Source organism: Rhinoderma darwinii, chromosome 1, assembly GCF_050947455.1.
Source record: "Rhinoderma darwinii isolate aRhiDar2 chromosome 1, aRhiDar2.hap1, whole genome shotgun sequence".
Classification (NCBI taxonomy): Eukaryota; Metazoa; Chordata; class Amphibia; order Anura; family Rhinodermatidae; genus Rhinoderma; species Rhinoderma darwinii.
Genome location: NC_134687.1, coordinates 562,935,006 through 562,959,229, shown reverse-complemented (window position 1 = coordinate 562,959,229; position 24,224 = coordinate 562,935,006). Strand labels below are relative to the sequence as shown.

Sequence of the window (24,224 nt, the reverse complement as noted above, 5' to 3'; positions counted from 1 at the left end):
AGCTCATATCTTACACTGGTCGAATCAATTTGCCCAGTTCAACAATATTGGACCTTAAATATCCATTTTACCCAATGGCAAGTGAAATTGTGAATGAATTTGCAAATCTTGAACCTGGTACATTGATACCCTTCTCTCCAGCTATATGGTATACAAAATTTTCATTCCAAGTTTTATTGTGCATGTATTCAGAGGAACATTTTAAGAACTACAGGGTCACAGCAAATCTTGGAGTAAGCTATTGTCCAATCTCCTTTAAAAGTCCCATCTCTAAATGCAGTGGTGGATTGGGCTGTAGTTATGTCACCTTTTAAACAACATAACTGAAGTTTAAAGAGGCTCTGTCACCACATTATAAGTGTCCTATCTCCTACATAAGGAGATGGGCGCTATAATGTAGGTGACAGTAATGCTTTTTAGTTAAGAAAACCATTCTATTTTCACCACTTCATTAGCGATTTTAGATTTATGCTAATGAGTTGCTCAATGGACAACTGGGCGTGTTTTACTATTGACCAAGTGGGCGTTGTACAGAGGAGTGTATGACGCTGACCAATCAGTGACCAATCAGCATCATACACTTCTCTCCATTCATTTACTCAGCGCATAGGGATCATTTTAGATCGCTATGTGCTGTCTTATACTGACACATTAACGATACTGAAGTGTTTAGACATTCCACGGGATGTCTATTCACAATCCCTGCACTTCGTTACTGTTTCTGTGGTAGTTACAGCAGAGCAAGCGTAATCTCGTTGTAACCTATCATTTACAGCGTAATCTCGCGAGATTACGCTTGCTCTGCTGTAACTACCACAGAAACCGTAACGAAGTGTCGGGATTGTGAATAGACATCCCGTGGAATGTCTATTCACTGTCTAAACACATCAGTATCGTTAATGTGTTCGTATAAGACCGCACATAGCGATCTAAAAGGATCCCTATGCACTGAGTAAATTAATTGAGAGAAGTGCATGACGCTGATTGGTCACTGATTGGTCAGCGTCATACACTCCTCTATACAACGCCCACTTGGTCAATAGTAAAACACGCCCAGTTGTCCATTAAGAAACTAATTAGAATAAATCTAAAATCGCTAATAAAGTGGTGAAAACAGATCGTTTTTTTTAAAATAAAAAGCACTGCTGTCACCTACATTATAGCGCCGATCTCCTTATGTAGGAGATAGGCCACTTATAATGTGGTGACAGAGCCTCTTTAAGACAGTCTTTACTGATGCTCTATTTCTAAATATCTTGCCAGGAGGAACTAGCTCCATTATCTGCTATGTAACGCTCTTATAATTGGTTGAATGTTCACCTTTTGCAATCATTTTTTATTGCTCAAAAGCATGGAAAATAGAAATGAATTAAGTAACTTTTTAAATAGTCTTGATTAAAAATATCCTACCATTTCATGTCCACAGCTCCTACGAAGACCTATGTGTCTCCTTGATGAGAGACAAAAAAAAAACCCTGTGTATTCAGGTCCTGTAGTACCCTACTTGTTGCGAACATAAATTCGGTAGGTAAGCAAGAAGTAGGACAAATAGGAGTATTACTGCAGGATCAGACTCAATAGAGCTTGTTTATCGTCTGCAACCATGGAGACACAAAGGTCTGCATTGGAGCTGTAAGCACAAAAACGGTAGGATATTCCTAAATGAGACTATTTGAAGAGTTGCTTAATTTATTTATTTTTTGGTTGCATTGGAGCAATAAAAAATGGGTTGCAAAGGTGGACATTCAAGCAAATATAAGAGCGCCCCGTAGCAAATAACTGAGAAATAAACCACCTTTCTCAATATTTCTTTATAGTTAAAGCGATTCGTTTTTGCACCACTATTAATCCTTTTTTTTATTTTTTTGGGGATACAGGTGGGTTTCACAAATATTAGTCACATGTTGACTCCAAGAGGCCGTGTCTACGCAGAGCTCACAGTTTCACACTTGTCCCTTGGAGAGTTTCTACTGATTACCGGATCTGGATCAGAACTACATGATTTGAGGTTTGTCCAGAATATCCTCTTTTCCCATAAAAAACTATTTCCATAGCTAATAGAGACATAGAGCATACATGTGAAGGGAGTCTCCCAATATCATGATGTCATAATTACTGTACATTGCCATCTAGGTGGTATTTCTGAGAATAACAGGCATTGCTTTATACAATGTTGAAAAAAAAGCAAAATTTCCGGTGTTCCTAAGAAAATATCACTGGCTATTCAATCTGTAATTAAAAGTTATGCATTTTTCTTATAAAATGTGTGTGTTAATTCTTTGGGGTTTTCAAGACGTGTGCTTAAGGTCCGTAAATGGGAACCTTCATTCATCATAATTTTAGAGGACGAAAATGAGTCCTAACCATGTGATGCTCACATGACCACTTACTGTTTTTGAAAATTGTGAGGAATGAACATACACAGTAAACTAGACAATTGCATGACTCTATATTATACAATGAATAAGCTTTGGTTGCTGAAACTGGAACACCCATGAGGATAATGGTTTTGTGTGGGCATATTTAATTTTATGAAGAGAATTATATCTATAAATCATAGGAAAATGAATTTCCTAGAAATCTATCACCGGTTATGTTTTACCAAAAAATTGATGACATCCTATCTCATTTACAAGTGTTGACTAGTATATCTTTGTTTTTATAAAACTTATAAAAGTGTACACACCTAGCACAAACAGGCAAGGAACATATAGTCATTAATGGATATGTCAACCTCTGTACACAGTTGGAAATGGATTGTGTTGAAATAAATTCTTGATTACAGAATGTGTTCTAGTCCAGAGCTGCATTCACAATTTTGCTGGTTGACATTAGAAACCATAAACAAGCTTGTTGACAGACACATCCTTAACCCCTAAGTGACCACCAGTACGTCTTTTCATGGCGGTCACTATGGGGCCTTAGGCTAGGCCGCCGCCTTTTCACGGCTGCCCAGTCTAAGCCCTGCACGGTGTCCCGTGCAGGCTGGCGCCGAGGCTCGACTGTCTGATGACAGCCGGACTCATGCTCCAACAACTGCGATTGAAGTTTACTTTGATCGCGGTCGTTTAACCCATTAAATGCCGCAGTCAATAGCGACCGAGGCATTTAACTTGCTTACAGAGGGAGGGAGCTCCCTCTGTCACCCATCGGCGGCCCGTAAATGCAATCGCAGGTTCTCCGATGGGGTGTCATGGCAGCTGGGGGTCTGATAAAAGCCCCCAGGTCTGCCCTGGGCATATGCCAGAGGCACGTCCTAATGGATTTACACTGAACAGCAATAATGCTTTGGTATACGAAGTATACCAAGGCATTATAGCAGCGATCTGAAGATCGCATAGAAAAGTACCCTTGTGGGACTAAAAAAATAAGTAAGTAATGTGAAATAAGACTATGCAAAAACAGATAATTTTAGTTCAAAAGTGTTTTTATTGTGCAAAAGTCGTAAAACATAAAAAACCTATACATATGTGGTATCGTCATAATCATACTGACCCATAGAATAAAGGTAATGTGTTATTTACGCCGCACAGTGAACAGCATCAATTTAAAATGCATAGGACAATGGTGGAATTTCTGGGTTTTTTTTCTATTCCACCCAAAAAAAAAGTTAATAAAAGTTAATAAAAAAATGATATGTACCCCAAAATGGTACCATTAAAATGTACAACTAATCCCGCAAAAAACAAGTCCTCATACAGCTGTGTCGACAGAAAAATAAAAGTATAAATGCAACTATAGAAAAACGAAAAAAAAAAAATAGCTTGGTTATTCGGGCCTAAAATAGGCTGGTCACTAAGGGGTTAACAGCTTAGCTGAGCTCCTATGATGATCAGTTAGTTTATCCTACGACAGATTTCTGTACAGTGCCTTGTTCAAAAAGTACATGTCTTAAAATGCAAATCACTGGGATAGGTGGTATACAGACAAGGAATACCGGGAGATTTCGCCTCTGAAGCCTAGAGATTTGTGATTTCAGCTCTGGACAGCACCACAGACTACAATTCACCATTTCTAGATGATTCATGAAATGGATTTACAAAAGTGAAAATTTTAAGTACATTGTTTCTGCATGAAAACTATAAAATTATATTCAAAGGTGAACATGTACTTTAGGTTTTGTTTTCATATATATTCTATATTTACAGGTGGATCGAAGAATTTGCAACACAAGGAAAATATAATGTGGAGATAGTAAATGTGACAGATGAGGTGGGAGTTCTCGGGGTAGCAGGACCACTATCCAGGAAAGTTCTTCAGAAATTAACATCTGATGACCTGAGTGAATTTGCTTTCAAATTTCTACATAGCAGAAGAATGAACATTGCTGGTATCCCAGTAACAGCCATACGAATATCTTATTCAGGTGAGAACGTGAAATAGACAATACATTTGACTTATAATCATAGCTCAAAGTTATACACATTTTTGGAATTTAACTGCAAACAATCCTAGTCTAGGGGACCATGGATATAGGCGTTTCATTTGGGAGGTTTCCAAATTTTACACCCAAGGCAGACATAGTAAAATGCACTCCCCATATACTCACTTTGCCGACTTTCTACATTACACGTTTCTACGTAGGGCAGTTTAAGGATTAATTATAGTTTTCATGGTGGTCTGAAGAACTTAAGCGGTTAATATTTTAGCCCCAGTGGTTAAGGGATTACTACCTTAAAAATTTAGGGAGGTGTATGGGTTATACATGCTATTCCTGAGGTTATATAGTGGATTCGGGGTTAGTACCGATTAGCTCTTATTTATTAACCTGTGTAATGCACCTGCAGAAATGGATGTGGACCCTCTGGATTGCTAAACCCATGAGCAGAATCTAAGGATTTCCCCAGTATTCGCCCTTTAACCCCCTTAAAGGGATCTGCACTATACGGCAGGTTGCTACACCAGGAGTAGTCTCTATTAGCAATGGCTGACAAAGCTGAGTAAACGACACCATGATTCAAGATCAAGGAATAAGGCAGAAGACGTAGGCAGATGCTCATGGGTCAGGGCAGGCAGAGTTCAGTCGTAAAAACAGGAGGTGAACAGAAGTCAGGGCAAGCGGCAGACAACACACACAGGAAGAAGCCAGGTCAATAGCAAGTAATAAAAGACAGTAGAACGCTTTTGCACAGAAGTGTACCTTACAAAACCTATTGCTGAGTGATCAGGAAAGAATGTTGGCATAGAATGGGGCAACTGTGCAATTTGGCACAAATAGGGACACAGCAGAAGAGTCAAAAGAAGAGGACCGGCAGCGAGTGGGAGTCCGGCCACACCAATCGCCACCAGCAGGCTTGACCCCTGAGCCTGTAAAAACTGTGTAGGGATAATATCTAATGTCTATGGTGGTTCAGGGGCTATTATTACATTCCTGGTGACATTACCGTTCCTGGATCAAGAGCTGCCCAATAGTTTTGCGTCAGAAAGACTGTCCTCTTATTGTCTTGTATAAATCATGGAAATGAGTGAAATGCGGCTGTACAGTTCTTTACGTGATCGGGCTGAGCACTCCTATTACATGAGATTCACAATCACTAAGCTGGGGAAGGCAGCTGTGCAGGCAGTGATGCCAATGGCTGGGTATGAGAGACAGGGGAGCCCCAGGTACCAGGAGCCACCATAAAACGGTTGGTCTATTGTCACCGAACAGATTCTCTCATTGAGCTAAAATTGTACCCTCCCATTTTCGAATGATTTCCAATGTTTTGTGTTTTTATAATTTGTCACGGTACCAATCTTTTTTCTTTTATCATTTGTCATCCTTGTGGAATGAATGACTTTGGTATTGTGCCCCAGGTGAGCTGGGCTGGGAGCTGTACCACAAGAGGCAGGACACATCATTGCTGTACAACAAGATCATGCAGGCGGGGGATGAAGAAGGGATTGATAACTTTGGTACATACGCCATGAATGTGCTAAGACTAGAGAAAGCTTTCCGTGCCTGGGGAGCAGAGGTAAGATAACACCGTACATTATATGATTAGGTCTAGGCCGGAGCCACTTAGGATATTTCACCAAAAGAAGATCTATAAGTTAGCATTATTTGAGGGGTTGTTTCATGAGACCTCCTGGGGGTCTGGTAATCAGCTGTTTTTGCTGAGGGAGGCTCTAGACAGACATTTTTCCTGCAGAGGGTGCTTCAAGGGAAATGTAGTATTACAGGGTGGACATTCAGATGACTCAAGTCCTTGAATCGTCCTCTTCTAAAATATTATGGTATATTCAGACATCTTTTAGTAGTTTGTTTTTTTTAAAAACAGGGTGACATTTAAGGCCCTGTTCACGTAACTTTTTTTTTTTCCTGGCATCACTTAATGTATAGGTATTGTATCAGTTAAACAGGTGCCTGTGACTGATGCCATACAGCGGCATACATCACTTATAGACTTCCATATTAAAAAATTATATTCCACATGGTATACATTTTTATTTATTTTTTTTACTGGATTCCATTGTATGGAATAGCGTAGTCCACTAACTATCCCACTATTTTTATTTATTTATATATTTTAAGTTTTTTTGCAGTATACTGACATATACCAGCCTGATGGAGGCCAAAAGAACACTCTCTTTTGTCCTTTATCAGAAAAATGTAACCCTATTAACATGTTTAACACGTACGTCGGGAGCTTTACTGGTGTACACGTACATCACAAATGTGATGTGAACAGTGCTTAAAGGGGTTGTCCACTACCGGACAACATCAGTACATGATCTGTAGGGGTCCGACACCCAGACCACGCACCGATCAGCTGCTCCGGCTGCCTTTAGGCACCGGCGGTCCATGCTGGAAGCAGATGGCTCCTGCCAGGGAATAGTGGCCGAGCTGCCGTACTGCAGCTCTGCTCCTAGTCAAGTGAATAGGAGCAGAGCTGCAGTTCAGTAGTGTGGCTGCTATGCAATGTATGGAGCCAACTGGTTCCGGCTTCGTACGTTGCAAACTGTGCAATGACATCCGGTTGACGCAGTCAGTCGAAGCAGCTGATCGGCGGGGGGTCCGGGTATTGGACCCGCACCAATGATATACTGACGACCTATCAGTTCAGGATAACCTATCAGGTTATCAGTTGTCCGGTAGCGGACAACCCCTTTAATATTGTTGGGGTTCGAACAGTTTCATAAAGTGGATTTTATGCATATTTTTGGTGCAGATTCCATACAGTACGATGCAAGTAAAATAGTTTCCGTGCATAATGTGGAAATCATAATCTGCAGCATGCATCTGTTGAAATAGGTATTAAAATTCCCATATCATTCTGTGTTTTATGAAAACATGCCCTTTAAAGGGGTTGTCCCATTAGGATGACCCCTGTCCATATGCCCTATTAGGAAATATGGATGTAATTGGGAGGTCTGCATAGGACCCCCGTCAGTTAGCGAGGGCAGAGTGACACTGAAAGAACAATAGTCAAAACGACTCCGCATTATAAATACACTCACTCATGACCATGTATGCCCTTAATTTGCATTAATTCATTGAGTAGTCATCTAGTCTAATAACCGGCGCACAAGACTAGAGAATAACCTAGACACTGCTATTCCTGAAAATTATGCTGAGAATGCTTCCTGCCCAGAAAACATTAGGAAGATGTTGTATAAAATGGATTTTGAATATTGGGTATTCTTCACAGTGAGTTTGCTTAGTTAAATAATTCTATAATAAACCAGGGCTTAGGCTGGGTTCACACTGAGTTTTTTTTCAGGCGAAAATTCTGCCTCAAGTTTCCGTTTGTAAGTTTGAGGCAGATTTTCCTCTTTTGAGTCCAGCTGTCATGTAGATTTTAAACCACCAGATGTGTGAAGAACCATTTTTGTGAAGTCATAGTAAATCATGTACAATACAATATTTTCTAAATTTTGCTTCTGTTCTAAGATGAATTGTGACACAAACCCCCTGGAGGCCGGACTACAGTACTTTATAAAGTTAAACAAGGTAGGTAGGAAAAGCTTTTTACATACCTCCCAAGTATGCCCCTTTTGGAATTAATCAATATATTTTTGTGATAATTCATAAGTTAAAGCCTATTGTTCATACCTCCCAACTTTTGAATTCGGAAAAGAGGAACATTTTAAGCCACGCCCCTAACCACGCCCAATATCCGTCATAAACACATCAAATCACGGCCAGATCCTTCTGCAAATAACACGCGCACATTCTCACTGTGGATCTCTAGACTGTCTGGATATTACAGATATTATGGATCTGGTTATATCGTCTTTGTGTTACTTTTTCTATCTTGGGTATAACATTTGCTCATCACGGCGGCAGCAGCTGCAAGACAAACTAAAAGGCTGAGAACAATGAAAGTCAAGAGGGAGACCCTGTGGTGAATGACTTTTCATCTGACCGGTAGCAGAGTTACATGATGGGGATTTTTTTTTCCAGTTGTGTAACTCTGCTACCGGTCAATGGAAAAATCATCCACCAGTGCCACCCTGTAGATCGCTCCACACACAGCCCCCCTTGTAGGTGGCGCCACGCACACAGCCCCCCTTGTAGGTGGCGCCACGCACACAGCCCCCCTTGTAGGTGGCGCCACGCACACAGCCCCCCTTGTAGGTGGCGCCACGCACACAGCCCCCCTTGTAGGTGGCGCCACGCACACAGCCCCCCTTGTAGGTGGCGCCACGCACACAGCCCCCCTTGTAGGTGGCGCCACGCACACAGCCCCCCTTGTAGGTGGCGCCACGCACACAGCCCCTTATACTTTGTGCGGAGAGCGGTAGAGGTAGCCGGCCCTACTGCTGCCACTCTCCGCTCTGCTTTCACTCAGAGTCAGAAGAAGGCAGGAGTCTTGCAGCTGCGTTCTCACTGGTGTCGATGCCAGCCCGGGAGTGGACCAGTCCAGTCACCTGACCGGTGAGGTCAGGTGACTGGACTGGTCCACTCCCGCACCGGCATTGATCCCAGTGAGAACACCACCGCAAGACTCCTGCCTTCTTCTGATCGCTGCTGCAGTCAGCAGCGATCAGCTGTTTTGATGCAGCGCCCAGCGGGATATTTTGAAGACTGGCCGGGACGGCGGGACAGCGGTGAGAAGCCGGGACTGCCCTGCCGGAATCGGGACGAATGGGAGGTATGTATTGTAGAATATGGACATGCATGGATGGAGAATGAAGAATAATGTGCCCCTCTTTGACTCTGATCAGTATAATGTTTATGAAGAATACATCTGATCAAACATGCTTCTAAGATTCTAGAGTATGACACTGCCCTCTAGTGGCGGATAGTTGTTTTACAGGACTGTTTTAAGTGCTATTTGTTTTATGTTGGGTCCACACAAGGTCCCACATTTATCAATGTACTTGCACTTCGGTGCATTTTGCTCCAAAACAATGTCAAATCTGCTTTCTGACATATTTATTAACCATTTGCAGCAGAATTTAGAGCCATTTGTATCCTGCACGTCCGTTTGTAAACAAGTGTCTACAAAATCATGTAAAAACGACACTGTTGTATACTTACTTTTTTTGCTGTCATTTTCTTTTTGATAATAGAGAGTTATATACTTTTCTAAAATTGTTCTATAATCCAGAATATTTAACAATCTAAAAATTACCAGATCCCCTTGGTGTCCGAATAGACGGATTAAACACATATTGACCCTGGATATATTTCTGTCTCCAAATTAAGTGAAACTGTTTCTCCAAGCATTGATGTAAAAAAAAAAACAGATATAATATAGTTTTGAACAAAACTAGAACCAGATCTGGCAGCTCAGGGGGCATTCCCCCTTGGTTGCAGCCAGGGGCGTAGCTAAAGGCTCATGGGCCCCGATGCAAAAGTTCTTATTGGGACCCCCCCCCCCCCCAAACATCTCATGGCCGACGGTCCGCAACTTTCAGCTGCATCGCTGGGTCTCCTAAGTGACCCAACCAGGGGCGTAGCTAAAGGCTCATGAGCCCTGGTGAAAGAATAATTCAGCTTGGGCCCACCTACCCCTCCCCAATACCACCATCATCAGACCCTTGCGTGCGCCTATGCCCAGATGCCTTGCCCAACAGCCCCCATAGTATAATGCCCCCACACAGAATAATGCCCCATCACGTATAATACCCCCCATAACAGCCCCATACCATATAATGCTCCCCATACAGTACAATGCCCCCATATGAGCTCCCAATACAGTATAATGCCCCTCCATATCAGCTCCCCATACAGTATAATGCCTCCCATATCAGCTCCCCATACAGTATAATGCCCCCATATCAGCTCCCCATACAGTATAATGCCCCCATATCGGCTCCCCATACAGTATAATGCCCCCATATCAGCTCTCCATACAGTATAATGCCCCCATATCAGCTCTCCATACAGTATAATGCCCCCATATCAGCTCCCCATACAGCATAATACCCCCCATATGAGCTTCCCATACAGTATAATGCCCCCCCATACAGTACAATTCCCCCATATCAGCCCCCATGCAGTATAATGCCCCCCCCCCCCATACAGTATAATGCTCCCATATGTGCATAATAGAAAAATAGCATAATTACTTACCTATCCCCGTTCCCACGTTGGGTGGAGGATCCTTCGCCTCCTCCGGTGTGTGTGCTATGAGTGACTTGGCACAGACAGGCGCGATGATGTCGCTACATCCCGCCTGCCTGCGTCGAGCCGCTCAGGGCACAGTGAATGCTGGGTCAAGGAGATGTCCGCTACTTGCTCCAGCATTGAATGGAACCGGGACCTCTGTGAGTGACTCGCTACCCCCCCCCCCAGAGGTCTTCACACGAACCCCCAGGGTGATGTGACCCACAGTGTGTAATGTATTGTGCAGTTTGCGGTGGAGAGAGGAGGGGGGCTGTAATTTAACGGGCCCTCTCCACTGCAAACAGCACAATACAACGCAATACATTACAAGGCAACACAATAAAATACAATACAACACAATACAACACAACACATTACAATACAGAGTCTGCAGCTCACCTGGAGTCCTCCGCACCGGCTCTTCCACTGCACTGGCTGGAAGACGTATCACGTGACAACACGGTCATATGGTACACTAAGTGTACCATGTGACCGTAACTAGGAAGTGCCGGCTTCACGGCACAGAAAATGTATATAACAAGCCTGCTGTATGACAACGGGTGCCCGTGGGCCCCCCAGGCTTAGGGGCCCGGACGCAACTGCGAGCCCTATAGCTACGCCACTGGACCCGACAATGCAGCACTAGCAGCCAGGGACATCACTAAGGACTTAAAATGTCAGGGGAAATAGACCCAATACATATGTGTCCGCCCCAAAAAAATGTGTGTTTATAGGAGACAGCATAGCATATCTATAGCACTACGACCCTATAAATTATGGATAGGATTAGATACATTGGCTCAGCAGACAGTATCACACATGATCGGATTAGATACAGCGGCTCAGCAGACAGTATCACACATGATGGGACTAGATTACAGCGGCTCAGCAGACAGTATCACACATGATAGGATTAGATACAGTGACTCAGCAGACAGTATCACACATGATAGGATTATATACAGTGGCTCAGCAGTCAGTATTACACATGATAGGATTAGATACAGTGGCTCAGCAGTCAGTATTACACATGATAGAATTAGAGATAGGGCCCAGCAGACAGTATCACATGATGGGATTAGATATAGAGCCCAGCAGACAGTATCACACGATCGGATTACATATAGGGCCCAGCAGACCGTATCACACACGATCAGATTAGATATAGGGCCCAGCTCGCTGACATTGCTGCTCCAGCGCTGGACCCAGGAAAAGTAAGAATAATAATTTTGCTGCTTTATGTGTTACTAACTGTTTTTGTGTGTTTGTGTTTTTTTACAAGTTCGGTTGTTGGACTACCTTGGATATGAGGACTACTTCAATGACAGCGTTTTTTTATTCTCAATAAAATGGTTAATGGGGGTTGTGTTTTTTTTTTTATTTCAGTAAAATATTTTTTCTATGTGCTTGTATTTTTTTTAAACTTCATTATTACCACCTTAGTAATGGCCGCTGGCTGATTAAGCCCCGCCTTAGTAGTGGAGGTTGTCAATGTTAGCAGGTGCAGAGGCTAACACTAACCCCATTATTACCCCGGTACCCACCGCCACCAGGGGTACTGGGAAGAGCCGGGTACGAACCAGTACCCGACCATCTGTCGTGACGGTTAGTCACCGGGGCGGCCGCAAGCTGGTAGTATTAGGCTGGGGAAGGCCCAAAAAAGTGGCCCTTCCCACCCTGGTAATGCTAGGCTGCTGCTGCTGCTGTGTTGTATTTGGCTGGTTATGAAAATAGGGGGACCTCACATCGTTCTTTCCAATTATTTTTATTTTATTTTTTTTAAATGACCTGGGGTCCGCCCCATTTTTCATAACCAGACAGATACAATAAAGCAGTAGCAGCCTAGCATCACCAGGATGGGAAGGGCCACTGTTTCTGGCCTGTCCCTGCCTGATAATACCAGCCTGCGGTGGCTGACCATCACTACAGATGGTAAGGTACTGCATCGTACCTGGCTCTTCCCAGCACCCCTGGTAGTGGTGGATACCGGGGTAATAATGGGGGTTAGTGTTAGCCTCTGCACCGGCTAACACTAAGCCCCGCCTTAGCAATGGATGCTGTCAATCAGCCGGCGGCCATTACTAATGCGGTAGTAATATAGTTAAAAAAAATACAAAGACATAAAATATTTTTTCTATTGAAATAAAAAAAAACACACAACCCTCATTAACCATTTTATTGATAATAAAAAAAGCCGTCATCGAAGTAGTCCTCGAATCCGACGTAATCCAACGACCGAACCTTTAAGAAAACACACAAAAAACTATTAGTAACATGTGTTAGGCTTAGATACAGGGCCCATGTGTGATACTGTCTGTGGGACCCTGTATCTAAGCCTACCACAACATACAGGGTCCAGCAGACAGTAATCTTATACAGTATAAGATTACTGTGTGCTGGGGCCCTGTATCTAAACCTACCGTGTGGTAGGCTTATATACAGGGCCCATCAGACAGAATCACACAAGGGCCATGTATCTAAACCTACCATGTGATTGGCTTAGATACAGGGCCCAACAGACTGTATCACACAATCTGTGATCCTGTCTCATGGGCCCTCTAAGCCTGCTACATCGTAGGCTTAAAGGGGTTGTCCAGTCCCTAAACATTGATGGCCTATCCTCAGGATAGGCCATCAATAGCTGATGTCGGGGTCCGTCTCCCTGGAGCCGGCCAATCCACTGTTTTGAAGGGAACTCAGCACTCATACGACCGCTGCTTCCCCTTCATTTCCCTTACTCGCTCACACTGTGAATCGCCGACACGGATTCAGTGTGAGCAAGTGACCGGAATGAAGGGGAAGCAGCACTCATACGAGTGCTGCGGCCCCTTCAAAACAGCTGATTGGCCGGCTCCCAAGAGTCGGAACCTGCCAATCCGCTTCAGCAGACAGGGCTATTAATCTTACCCTCCTCTTCAGCCGCGGCGGAAGTTCTGTCCTGACTCTGTCCGGGATGACTATGTTGTGCGCGGCGCATACCGCTGTGATGTCATGCGCTGCGCACAGCGCTGTGACGTCCTGTCCTCCGCTGCGATCCGGAACCAGGAAGGTAAGTACGGTGAGTTACTATAGTAACAGGGACCGCGGTCCAAGTTACTATAGTAATTTTTTATTGATGTGGTGCCGGGGGCCATGGGCCCCTCTGGCTTCGGGGCCTGGTCACAATTGCGACCGCTGTGACCCCTATAGCTACGCCACTGGCTGCAGCTCCTCCCCCTCCCTGTCATAGTTTGTAGAGGCTGATAACTCTTGGAGAAGCATTACAAATTCCCCCCACTACATGTCTTTTTAGAGGGAGAGCTACGTCCTATATAACTCAAAAAGAGGGAGAGCCTGCAGCTTACACACACTGAGAGGCTTAGCATGAGAGGGGAGAGATCAGAACTGTATGTAAGCAGAGCTGAATGGAAGCAGGGCTGTAGGCAGCCTCTCCATCTAAGCAAGCTGCAGGCTCTCCTGTGTGCTTTATACTGTGTGAGTCTCCATCTACACTACAATACACTACAACAAATGCTCAGAGTCTCAGAGAAGAATGCATTTTCTATTGGCTGTCAAGAATATCAATCCTCTCTTCTTAAAAAAAAAAAAACTAAAAAAAAAAATTTGTTTGGGGGGGGCGGAGCCTGATCGCTAACTGTGTTGGAAGCCTAAGCCGGTAGCTCCATCTAGCTTGTGCAAAGACCAGCTCCTACAGCAGCATTGTGAACACTGACATGGTCAAACCTAACTCCCAAAAGAGTGGGGACCCTCCTGACACCCCCAGACCTGAGAGGAACCAAGCGAGTATGCAGAAATTTTTTAACAAATGGCAGGCACAATCTCGTGCTAGATCTCTCAAGATGGCAAACGGTGCGCAAACTGCAGCAGACACAGTGAATAAGTCTGACATGGAAAACCTCACGGACGGAGATCACAGTGAGTCTAATGTTGCTCCGATATCAAAATTCCTCTTGAAAAATACTTCAATGCAAGCTTTACACCCGGTGTTAGAAGAACTATCTGACATGAAGAAAGAAATACTCCACATAGGCAACCTCGTGGAGACGCTAGAGACCACTTGCGCTGGCATAACTTCCTTCTTGGAGACAAAAGCTTGCTCCATCCCTTTCGTGGTGTAAAGAGATTCTCTACCCCCTCCCTCTTCTTTTTCACCTTGCCACTAGTACTCTTTCCTTTGATCAACATACCAGTGTTGATTACATCTACTACCTCTAACTTACTAATTATGCACTCTTGGAGAGCTCTCTTGATACTTCCTCTACAGATCCAGGTATAATCTGAGTCTCATGACCAATACGACTATCGTGACATTTAATGTTAAAGGTTGGAATTAACCTAAGAAGCGCCATAGTACTATTACACTACTTCATAAAGCTCATGTGGTAATTACATTTTTACAAGAAACACATTTTAAAAGTCATAAAATCCCTACCCTCCCAACGAATTACTTCTCAAAATGGTACCATAGTTGCCACCCTACCTCTGCATCGAAAGGAGTTACTATTGCTATACATAGGTCCATTCCCTTCATTTTTTATAGTCCATTCCCAGATGCTGAGGGGAGAGTTATTTTCTTAATAGGCTTCATTAATGGCACAACATATACCTTCGTGAATATGTACACCCAAACACGAATCAGGTCCCATGGATTATTAAAGTACTGGAAGACTTGAAACTTTTTATGGAAGGCCCGATCATTATGGGCTGTGATCTGCATGCTGTCCTAAGCACTTTTCTAGACTCTTCCTCAGGGAAATCACATATTTCTCAAGCAGCAATAGGTAAACTAAACTCCCTTCTTCAGGATCTCCGACCATATGACATCTGTAGAGTACATCTCCCAACAACTAAAGACTTTTCTTTTTACTGCAACACCCACTCCTCTTACTAAGCCTAGATTACATTCTAATTTCAGCTACCCTTCTTCCCTCTACCTCATCAGCCAAATTAAGCTACATCACAATATCAGATCATGCCCCAGTATTGGTTGACATTAGTTTATCCCAATTCGCATAAAAGGAGTGGAATTGGAGATTAAACTAATCCCTACTAGAAGATCCCACCACTCACGCAGATATTCTAAAACAATTGCAAGATTTTTTCAATATCAATTTAATGGAAAACCTAAACCACCCCCTGGTTTGGGAGACTTATAAATCTTATATCAGGGGAATACATATAGCCTTGGGCTCGAGACTTAAAAAGAAAAGGCAGAGGAAAGTCTATGATATTATGGCATACATAGGAACCTTCGAGAGAACACAAACACATGCCTAAACAGTACAACAAGAATTAGTTTCTCTGAGAGAAAAATGTAAGCTCATTCTCAATGCTAACTTGATTACAAAATGTGAGACAGGATGGAGATATTAGGGGACTCCTGGTCGCCCGGAGGGAATTTGTCTTGTTCCTTCTTGCCGACTCTGAAAAGAGCCTTTCAAAGTTATCATCCACTCTAGAACACTTGGTTGAACTTGATGGACGTATGTCTTTTTTCGACCATACTATGTAGCTTTGGCACATTTTCCAACTTCAAGGTTAACACCTCAAAATCTGAGCTTTTGAACTTAACCCTCCCCCCAAGAGTCATACGAGTCCTGAAGGCATCTTCTCCATACAGATGGGCTGAATGTTCCATTACCTACTTAGGGGTTCAGCTATCTGATTTTGTTTAAACTAAATTAAAAACGAAATTTATATAGGTATATGATAGTAAGCTCATCTCATGGATGGGAAGGAATAACCTTCTAAAGCTTCTTATTATTCCAAAAATCCTCTATAGACTACAAGTGGTAGTTTCTAGCAGTCGACTGCGCTATTGATTCTGTCGAAAAAATGGAAACCTGCCAGAACGGTGACAAACAGAAACCATTAGCAATGTTTCTGTCACCATTGATATCAATAGTGATGCAAACGGAAGCTATGGTTTCCATTTGAATTTCCGTTGCGGGGTTCCACGACGGAAACCTCAGACGGAACCCCTGAACGGAAAGCGAACTGTGATGTGAACAGGCCCTTAATGTGCACAGTCCTTTAACTTTGTTTACAGTATTCCAACATTGTTCTAAATGGTAAACGCAAAGATTATCCCTTTTAAATATGCCCTATAATGGATGTACAGTGTGTGTGTGTGTGTGTGTGTGTGTGTGTGTGTATCTGTATCTATATAAATAATTTCTTTGGGTAAAGTTATGCATGTTATGTTAATATCTGAGCGCACATGTCTGCTTCAATGCAACAATAGTCATTTATCATCATTAATTTTATGTGATTTCAGCAAGCTGACTTTATTGGCAAGGAGGCTGTGAAGCAAATAAAGGAAAAGGGGCTTCAGAGGAAACTCGTGTATCTCATCTTGGAAACAGATAATGTTGATCCTGAGGGAAATGAAAGCATCTGGCACAGTGGGAAGGTGAGAAGATTTAATCATAGCAAGTGAATTGGAAATCTTCTTCTCCTAGACCATAGAAACCTGAGCTGTGTACAGGATGAAGGCTTTACATGACTATCTGGTAATATCAAACCATAAAAACATAAAGTAATTATACTATATACCCATTATTGGATAGCAGGTCAAGGGAAGAAAAAGCAATTCCAGATATTTAAAGGAAACTCCATTCAAAATTGGAAATTTCACTATCCTATTGTATATAAATGTCTATTACAATATATTCAGCACATCAATGTGGTGGTTACCTCTGTGTGCAATCGCTGCATGTCTCCAACTATATGACTACCACTTGCCCACGCATGGATGCGTGGTCATGCCACACCTCCAACATGTGGCATTTTTACTATAGCTCCCAGGCACCAATGCAAAATCTGAAACCGGCCCACACCTAACAAGTGGCACTAATAATACTTACTGGTGTCTTCTTATGTGGCAGAGGGGTCTTTGGGTCACTTCAGGACCCAGGTGTGACTTCTAGCTCTGTACCCCCTATTGTTACACCCCTGCTGGTCTCACTATGAGGTATAGAGTTTTTCAGATCTCTAATATAAACATGGCGACCTACTGCACTGCTCTGGGAGGCTCAGGTTTTCTGTGAACTTTGGGGGGGGGGGGTTTGTGAAGCTGTCCGACTGCAGCACGGCTTATTGGAAACCATGCCACATATGTCACATGCTATGAAAGGAAATCGCCACCATACTATTCAATTATTGCTTTTATAACTTTGTGCTACAGCCCTCCTATGTCTCATAACTGAGGTGACTGTACCATCTGTCACTTTTATTGGGGCATTGCCACTTATGAGGGAGCTGGGCTGTCACTGGTATGCATGGATGGGCTTCAAATATTTTAACAGATATGTACGTGGCTAACGCAGGCATCTTTGTGACACGCAAAGTGCACCACAGTAAATCATTCATATTACAATACTAAAAAAATGTAACAAAGTATTCCGAAAACCACAGGTACTATATATATATATATATATATATATATATATATATATATATATAAAATTTTGTACGTACTGGTCAATGTTGTAAAAATTATTCCAAGCCGCTGCATAGCATGTATAGGCCAAATCTCCGAAACTATATCTATAGTAATGCCATAGAGCCCAATTCAGAAATATCCAGATGAGAAGTCAAATACAGTGCTGAAATGAATAGTGTCACACTGATAGTGACCAAAGGAACAGTGCCATACAGTGCCGATAGGAATAGAGCCCATAGAAATATTGCCACACAGATGGTGCCAACAGGAATTGTGCTACACAGTGCCTAGGATTGCCACCTTTTCCATTCAAACATACTGTCCAGTTACTGGATGTATTCACACATGCTACGCAGGCAAGCAGTGTGTACATGTCCAGCTGCTGAATGTGAGCGTCTTTGACTTCTACGGCCTTGCCCGAAGCTTTCCCAATCTCAAACACTAGGTAACTTGACTGCACATGCACGTCTTATTATTCAAAAATACCATCACTTGCTGTTGCCAGTAAAAACATTTTACTTTTACAACCTCCCTGTATAAGTACTGGACGGGTTTTTTTAGCGACCAGGTGGCAACCCTAACAGTGGCCCAACTGTAGTGGCCGTTGCTTACCTGTCCTCGCTCTCACATTGTGTCTGGTGAACCACGCAGTAAATGGTAGATTAGCGTGATTCAGCCAAGAACAGATTAGGACCATGTCCAAGTCTTTCTGTTATGGTAGCAGCACTGTAGCTGTAAGATACACGATAGCTTTACTATAATATATTCCGGAGGCCATGGAAGGAAGGCCAAAAGGTTAAGTAAATTAGCTTTGGTTTTGTTGTTCGCGTTGGCGGTGGAACCCTTGGCGTGTGCAGTGAGACAACATGAACATATTCAGGGGTTGAGATATGGGGGGGTGGAGGAAAGAATTGCACTATACGCAGACGATATGCTGTTATTCATGGCAGACACCGAGCGCACACTACCGTTAGTGATGGCCCTAATTAAGCGGTTTGGGAAATATTCAGGACTACTCATTAATTGGTCAAAATCGGCTCTAATGCTCATGGACCCGGGGGTTATCCAGAATGGGGAAGAGGAGGTGGAGATACCTGTGGTCACGGAGTTTAAGTATTTGGGGGTTAGGGTGACGGCGAAAGCACAGGATTATATGTCCCTTAATGTAATGCCACTGTTAACAACGATAAAAGCCAAAGTAGAGGCGTGGAATAAGTTACCGCTATCGGCTCTGGGTAGGACGAATCTGATTAAAATGATCCTCATGCCCCAGGTGCTGTATGTCCTACATAACTCCCCGGTATGGATCCCCAAATATTGGTTCAGGAGATTGCATAACCTTTTTAGGGACCTAGTATGGAAGAAGGGGGTACCTAGGATTAAACTGGAGAAATTACAGCTGCCAAAGGAGGAGGGGGGCCTGGCTGTGCCCAATGCTTGGGTGTATTATTTAGCTGCCCAATGTCAACATTTTTGGGGGTGGGAGCAGGAAGAGACATGGGGGTCCAGTGCGCGCATCCTATCATATCTGGGGGGGGGGGAGAACCCGTTGGCAGGACTGGAAGCGCACAGCTATAAACAGATGGCGAGTACCAGACCCACTCTGCTGCTCATACACAAGGTGTGGTGGCAGTGCAAGCAATTGCTGGGGATAGGAGAGTGCACTAAATATACACCACTCTGGAGGAATGCTTATTTGGGGGAATTGGGTAAATTGGAAGGGATGCAGGGGTGGGAGCAGCGAGGCATAATACGATTGAGCCAGTTGTACGAGGGAGGCATACTTAAATCTTTTCAGCAAATGAGGGAGGAGTTTCAACTGGACTCCCGCATGTTCTATCAGTACCTGCAGATTCGGCACGCTGTGCAGACACAAGCGGTCAGCGTGGACCTGACGATGCATGCCGCGGGGGTGTTGGAGCATATTGCAAAAGCAGTTACATCAAAAGGATTAATTTCATTGGTTTATCGCAGGTTATTGGTGGAACATCTGGGGGATCCTATGGCACCAGTGAAAGCTGTATGGGAGAGGGATGTGGGTCCTATTACAACAGACCACTGGGAGGCGGTATTGGCAGCAACATGTACTTTGTCCATTAATGTAGCACAACGAAGATCGCAGTTGTTTCTGATACATAGGGTGTATAGGACCCCGTGGGTGCTGAAACAAATGGGATTAAGAGCGGATGCCAAGTGCCCTAGGTGCCCGGAGGAAAAAGCAGACATCCTTCATATGTTCTGGACATGCGGGAGGTTGGGGAGTCTGTGGACGGAAATATCGGAGCTAGTGGGGAGAGTGTTTGAGGTACAGATTCCATGGGATCCTGTGGTAATGCTGCTAGGGTATGTTGGAGATTTGGGGGGGGATAGGATGTCAGGGTTGGCAATTGCTAAAATACTGTATCAAGTTAGGAAAGGAATAGCAAAGCACTGGCTGGATGCGGAGCCACCATCAAAACAAGAAATCATAGGGGCACTTAACTCACAGGTTCTGATGGAATATAGGATATACTCCAAGAGGGGGTCCAAGGTCAAGTTTGAAAAACAATGGGCTAGGTGGATTGATCAATCTGGGTATGCTTCTGTGGAGCTAATGACACTAAGGCAACAAGTTCAGGTATAGGGCCACTGACGGGGGGGTGCATACGGAGAGCAGGTGTAAGATGGGGAAGGGAAAAGGGGAAGAGAAGGAGAGAGGATTGGAAAAGTGGTACTGAGAAGACCGGCTGGGGGGATACAAGGGGGAGTTGGGGGGAAGGGAATGTTTGGTTGGATGTAAATAATTGGGTCTGTTGAAATTTGCTTATACACTGTATGAGAACGTACAATGACCTGTAATAATGTGGAGTTTTTTTTTGAATAAAATTGAACTGATTAAAAAAAAAAAAAAAATTAGCTTTGGTTTTTTATCTACACAAAAGGTGTGTAAGGCTGGGTTCACACAACCTATTTTCAGGCATAAACGAGGCGTATTATGCCTCGATTTACGCCTGAAAATACGACTCCAATACGTCGGCAAACATCTGCCCATTCATTTGAATGGGTTTGCCGACGTACTGTGCCGACGACCTGTAATTTACGCGTCGTCGTTTGACAGCTGTCAAAAGACTACGCGTAAAATTACAGCCTCGTCAAAACAAGTGCAGGACACTTCTTGGGACGTTTTTGGAGCCGTTTTCTCATAGACTCTATTGAAAACAGCTCCAAAAACGGCCGAAAAAACGGCACGAAAACGTGAGTTGCTCAAAGAACGTCTGAAAATACGGAGCTGTTTTCAAGGGAAATACTTTGCTTTCATATTATTCTATTAGTTTTGAGTAATTTTCATTATAGTTCTTAATTTGGTTCTGTGTGAAGCAGCATCGTTCTCATTGGTATGGGTTTCCATAGGTGCCATTATAAGTTTTATAATATAGGATATTCATGGGATCTGCTGTGCGTCACTATTTAAAACTTGTCTTCAGATTCCTGTTGTAATTAAACAACATATTTAACCTCCCTGAACACAATGCAGTCTGCAAGATAGAGGTTAAAGTCCAGATTATATCCAGTACCCATAGACTTGATGGAGGACATTGTGGCATTAAATACAACTTTGAGACAGCTTAAGATCAATGTGACACATCTACTTAGCTCAGTTAAACGTGGTTCATTTTGTACAACCGGCAAGTATAGTGGGATTCATTGGTAAAGTAATTAATCGTGATTTTCTGACTTCTGAAGAAGTGAGCGCAACGTGATGTTCTTCTTTCAAGGACCAAGGAATAAGTTTAAAGTTTCCAAAGTCACCTCACAGTCAGATACAAAGCAGAATCAAAATTGTGCTATGGTAGAAGATGTGTTCTTTCCATTTTTATGTTGTTTATACATTTAAAAAGCAAACATATAATGCTGCATTGATGAAACCCTTCTTCTCACCCCCATAATCCCTGAGGCAACAACTTCTGTGTGTTTCTATATGATCGCATGATGGCATACAGACGTACAACAGGCTCATAGGATATCTCAAGATCTGTACAATGCAAACCCCAGATAGGCTTGTCTGTGTAAACCCTAAGAGATTAATATTTATTTCTGAGTGGAGTATTTAAATAAATTATATGTGATCACTTAACACAAAAACATTCCTATACAGTATACATTGGTCGACTGTAGGACAGTTGCTTCATAAAATTAGTTGTTGAGTGTATATAGGGTAGACATACTAAAAATAAATACATTATGTGACCAGTAAGCAGTTTTCTCATACAAAATATCTAATAAAAGTGTCTTTCGCAGGTTGTTGGTAACACCACATCTGGAACCTTTAGTTACTCCACCAACAAGAGCCTGGCTTTTGCCTACGTGCCTATACAGTTGAGTGCGGCTGGACAAAAACTGGATGTGGAACTTCTTGGTAGACGCTACCCTGCCACAGTAATACAAGAACCACTTGTGTATACTGAACCAACCAGGAATCGCATGCAGAACAAAGGAGACAATGCCAAACTGTAAAGACTAACAATGTTGTCATTGTGAAGACCTCACTGGAAAGCCAACTTCTTTTGCACCTGTAGATTCACAGGTCACCTCACCCTGATCCTAAAGGAAACCAGTCACATTGAAAATGTAGTCCATTCTGCAGGCAGCAGGTTGTATAGCAGGAGGAGCTGAGCAGATTGATATATAGTTTTGTAGGAAAAGACCAGGCATAACTTGTAATTTATATATCTAATTTCCTGCACCCCCTATGCTTATGGGTCCATGCTCATTCTGGCAAGGCTGTCAATCATTGAGTGAGACCGCCTACTGGACTCCTAAACCCAGAGGGAGCAGGGATTTAGATCTATAAATAAAGTTTTACTAAGTCTTTTCCCATAAAACTATATCTCATTCTGCTCAGCTCCTCCTGCTCTATAGCATGCTAACTGCAGATCAGATATACAATTATATAGCTATATGTGCTATGGATTACCCATATTGGCTTTTAGGGCTCATGCACAAGAGTATTACAGCTCTGTATGTCCTCCGTTATACAGAGCCGTAACATGTCACCCATAGATATCTGTGGAGCCTTACTGTACCTCTGTAAGACTCCGTTTTCATACAAAGGCTTAGTGGGTTTTTTTCTGTTGTATTGGGTATAAATCTGACTGCTCCATTGAATGCCATAATACAGAGCATTTCTTCTAGGGGAGAATAACCCTGTAATACAGCGCCACACAGAGCACCATACAGCTGTGTAATACGTAGCCGCAGGGACTCCATGTGCCACCGTACAGCCCCTTGCACAGGTCACTGCTATCTACATGAGGCTTAAGGCTATGTTCACACGGGGTATTTTGCCGAGTTTTTTGAATGCGGAAACCGCGTCGCAAAACTCGGCAAAAACGGCCCGAGAACGCCTCCCATTGATTTCAATGGGAGGCGTCGGCGTCTTTTTCCCGCGAGCAGTAAAACTGCCTCGCGGGAAAAAGAAGCGACATGCCCTATCTTCGGGCGCTTCCGCCTCTGACCTCCCATTGACTTCAATGGGAGGCACGAGAAAGCGTATTTCTCGCTGTTTTATGCCCGCGGCGCTCAATGGCCGCGGGCGAAAAACGGCGCGATAATTGCCGCGAAAATCGGCGTGCAGGGAGAGGAATATCTGCCTCAAAGTTCCAAACTGAATTTTGAGGCAGATATTCCTCCCCCAAAATACTCCGTGTGAACATAGCCTTAGGATGATCTTTGGATTTTTAGCCATTGGTTCCTAAGAATGAATGTAACAAAGCAAGCACAGTTTAATAAAATGTAAATACTGCTTACATTAAATAAATATAGGATCTCCAAAGGAAAATATTTAGAATTTTATTATTTTTACATTTAGGTATAGGTTAGGCCAGGGGTCTCAAGCACGCGGGCCTCATGCGGCCCCTGGGGCTGTCATCTGCGGCCCGCGGGACACAGAGCCGCTAGTATCGGCTCTGCTCCGAGACTCTGGAATTCCCTGACATCGCTGTCCACATATGAACAGCGATGTCTGGGGCTTCCCCAGAGCCGGAGTCCCGGACAGAGCGCTAGTACAGTCTCTGCTCCGGGACTCTGTGGAATTCCCTGACATCGCTGCCCATATATGGACAGTGTCAGCCAGGGTCTTCCCCAGAGCGGAGTCCCGGGCAGAGCGCTAGTATCGACTCTGCTCCTGGACACTGTGGAATTCCCTGACATCGCTGCCCATATATGGACAGTGTGTCAGGGTCTTCCCCAGAGCGTAGTCCCGGG

The 24,224-nt window shown here is 43.5% G+C and overlaps 1 protein-coding gene across 2 annotated transcripts in view; it reads left to right on the top strand.

Moving 5' to 3' along the window:
* The window catches only part of DMGDH (dimethylglycine dehydrogenase), a 75,439-nt gene extending 51,640 nt beyond the window's left edge, over nucleotides 1-23,799 (top strand). The window contains exons 11-16 of one of the 2 annotated variants that reach the window (XM_075838732.1): nucleotides 1,878-2,008; nucleotides 4,149-4,366; nucleotides 5,797-5,954; nucleotides 7,874-7,933; nucleotides 16,815-16,949; nucleotides 22,260-23,799. In XM_075838732.1, the coding sequence (XP_075694847.1) occupies nucleotides 1,878-2,008; nucleotides 4,149-4,366; nucleotides 5,797-5,954; nucleotides 7,874-7,933; nucleotides 16,815-16,949; nucleotides 22,260-22,475 (918 nt within the window). In that variant the 3' untranslated portion in view covers nucleotides 22,476-23,799. The remainder of the gene's footprint in view (nucleotides 1-1,877; nucleotides 2,009-4,148; nucleotides 4,367-5,796; nucleotides 5,955-7,873; nucleotides 7,934-16,814; nucleotides 16,950-22,259) is intronic. The other variant, XM_075838742.1, reaches the window with a different exon arrangement.
* The last annotated feature ends 425 nt before the right edge of the window (nucleotides 23,800-24,224 follow it).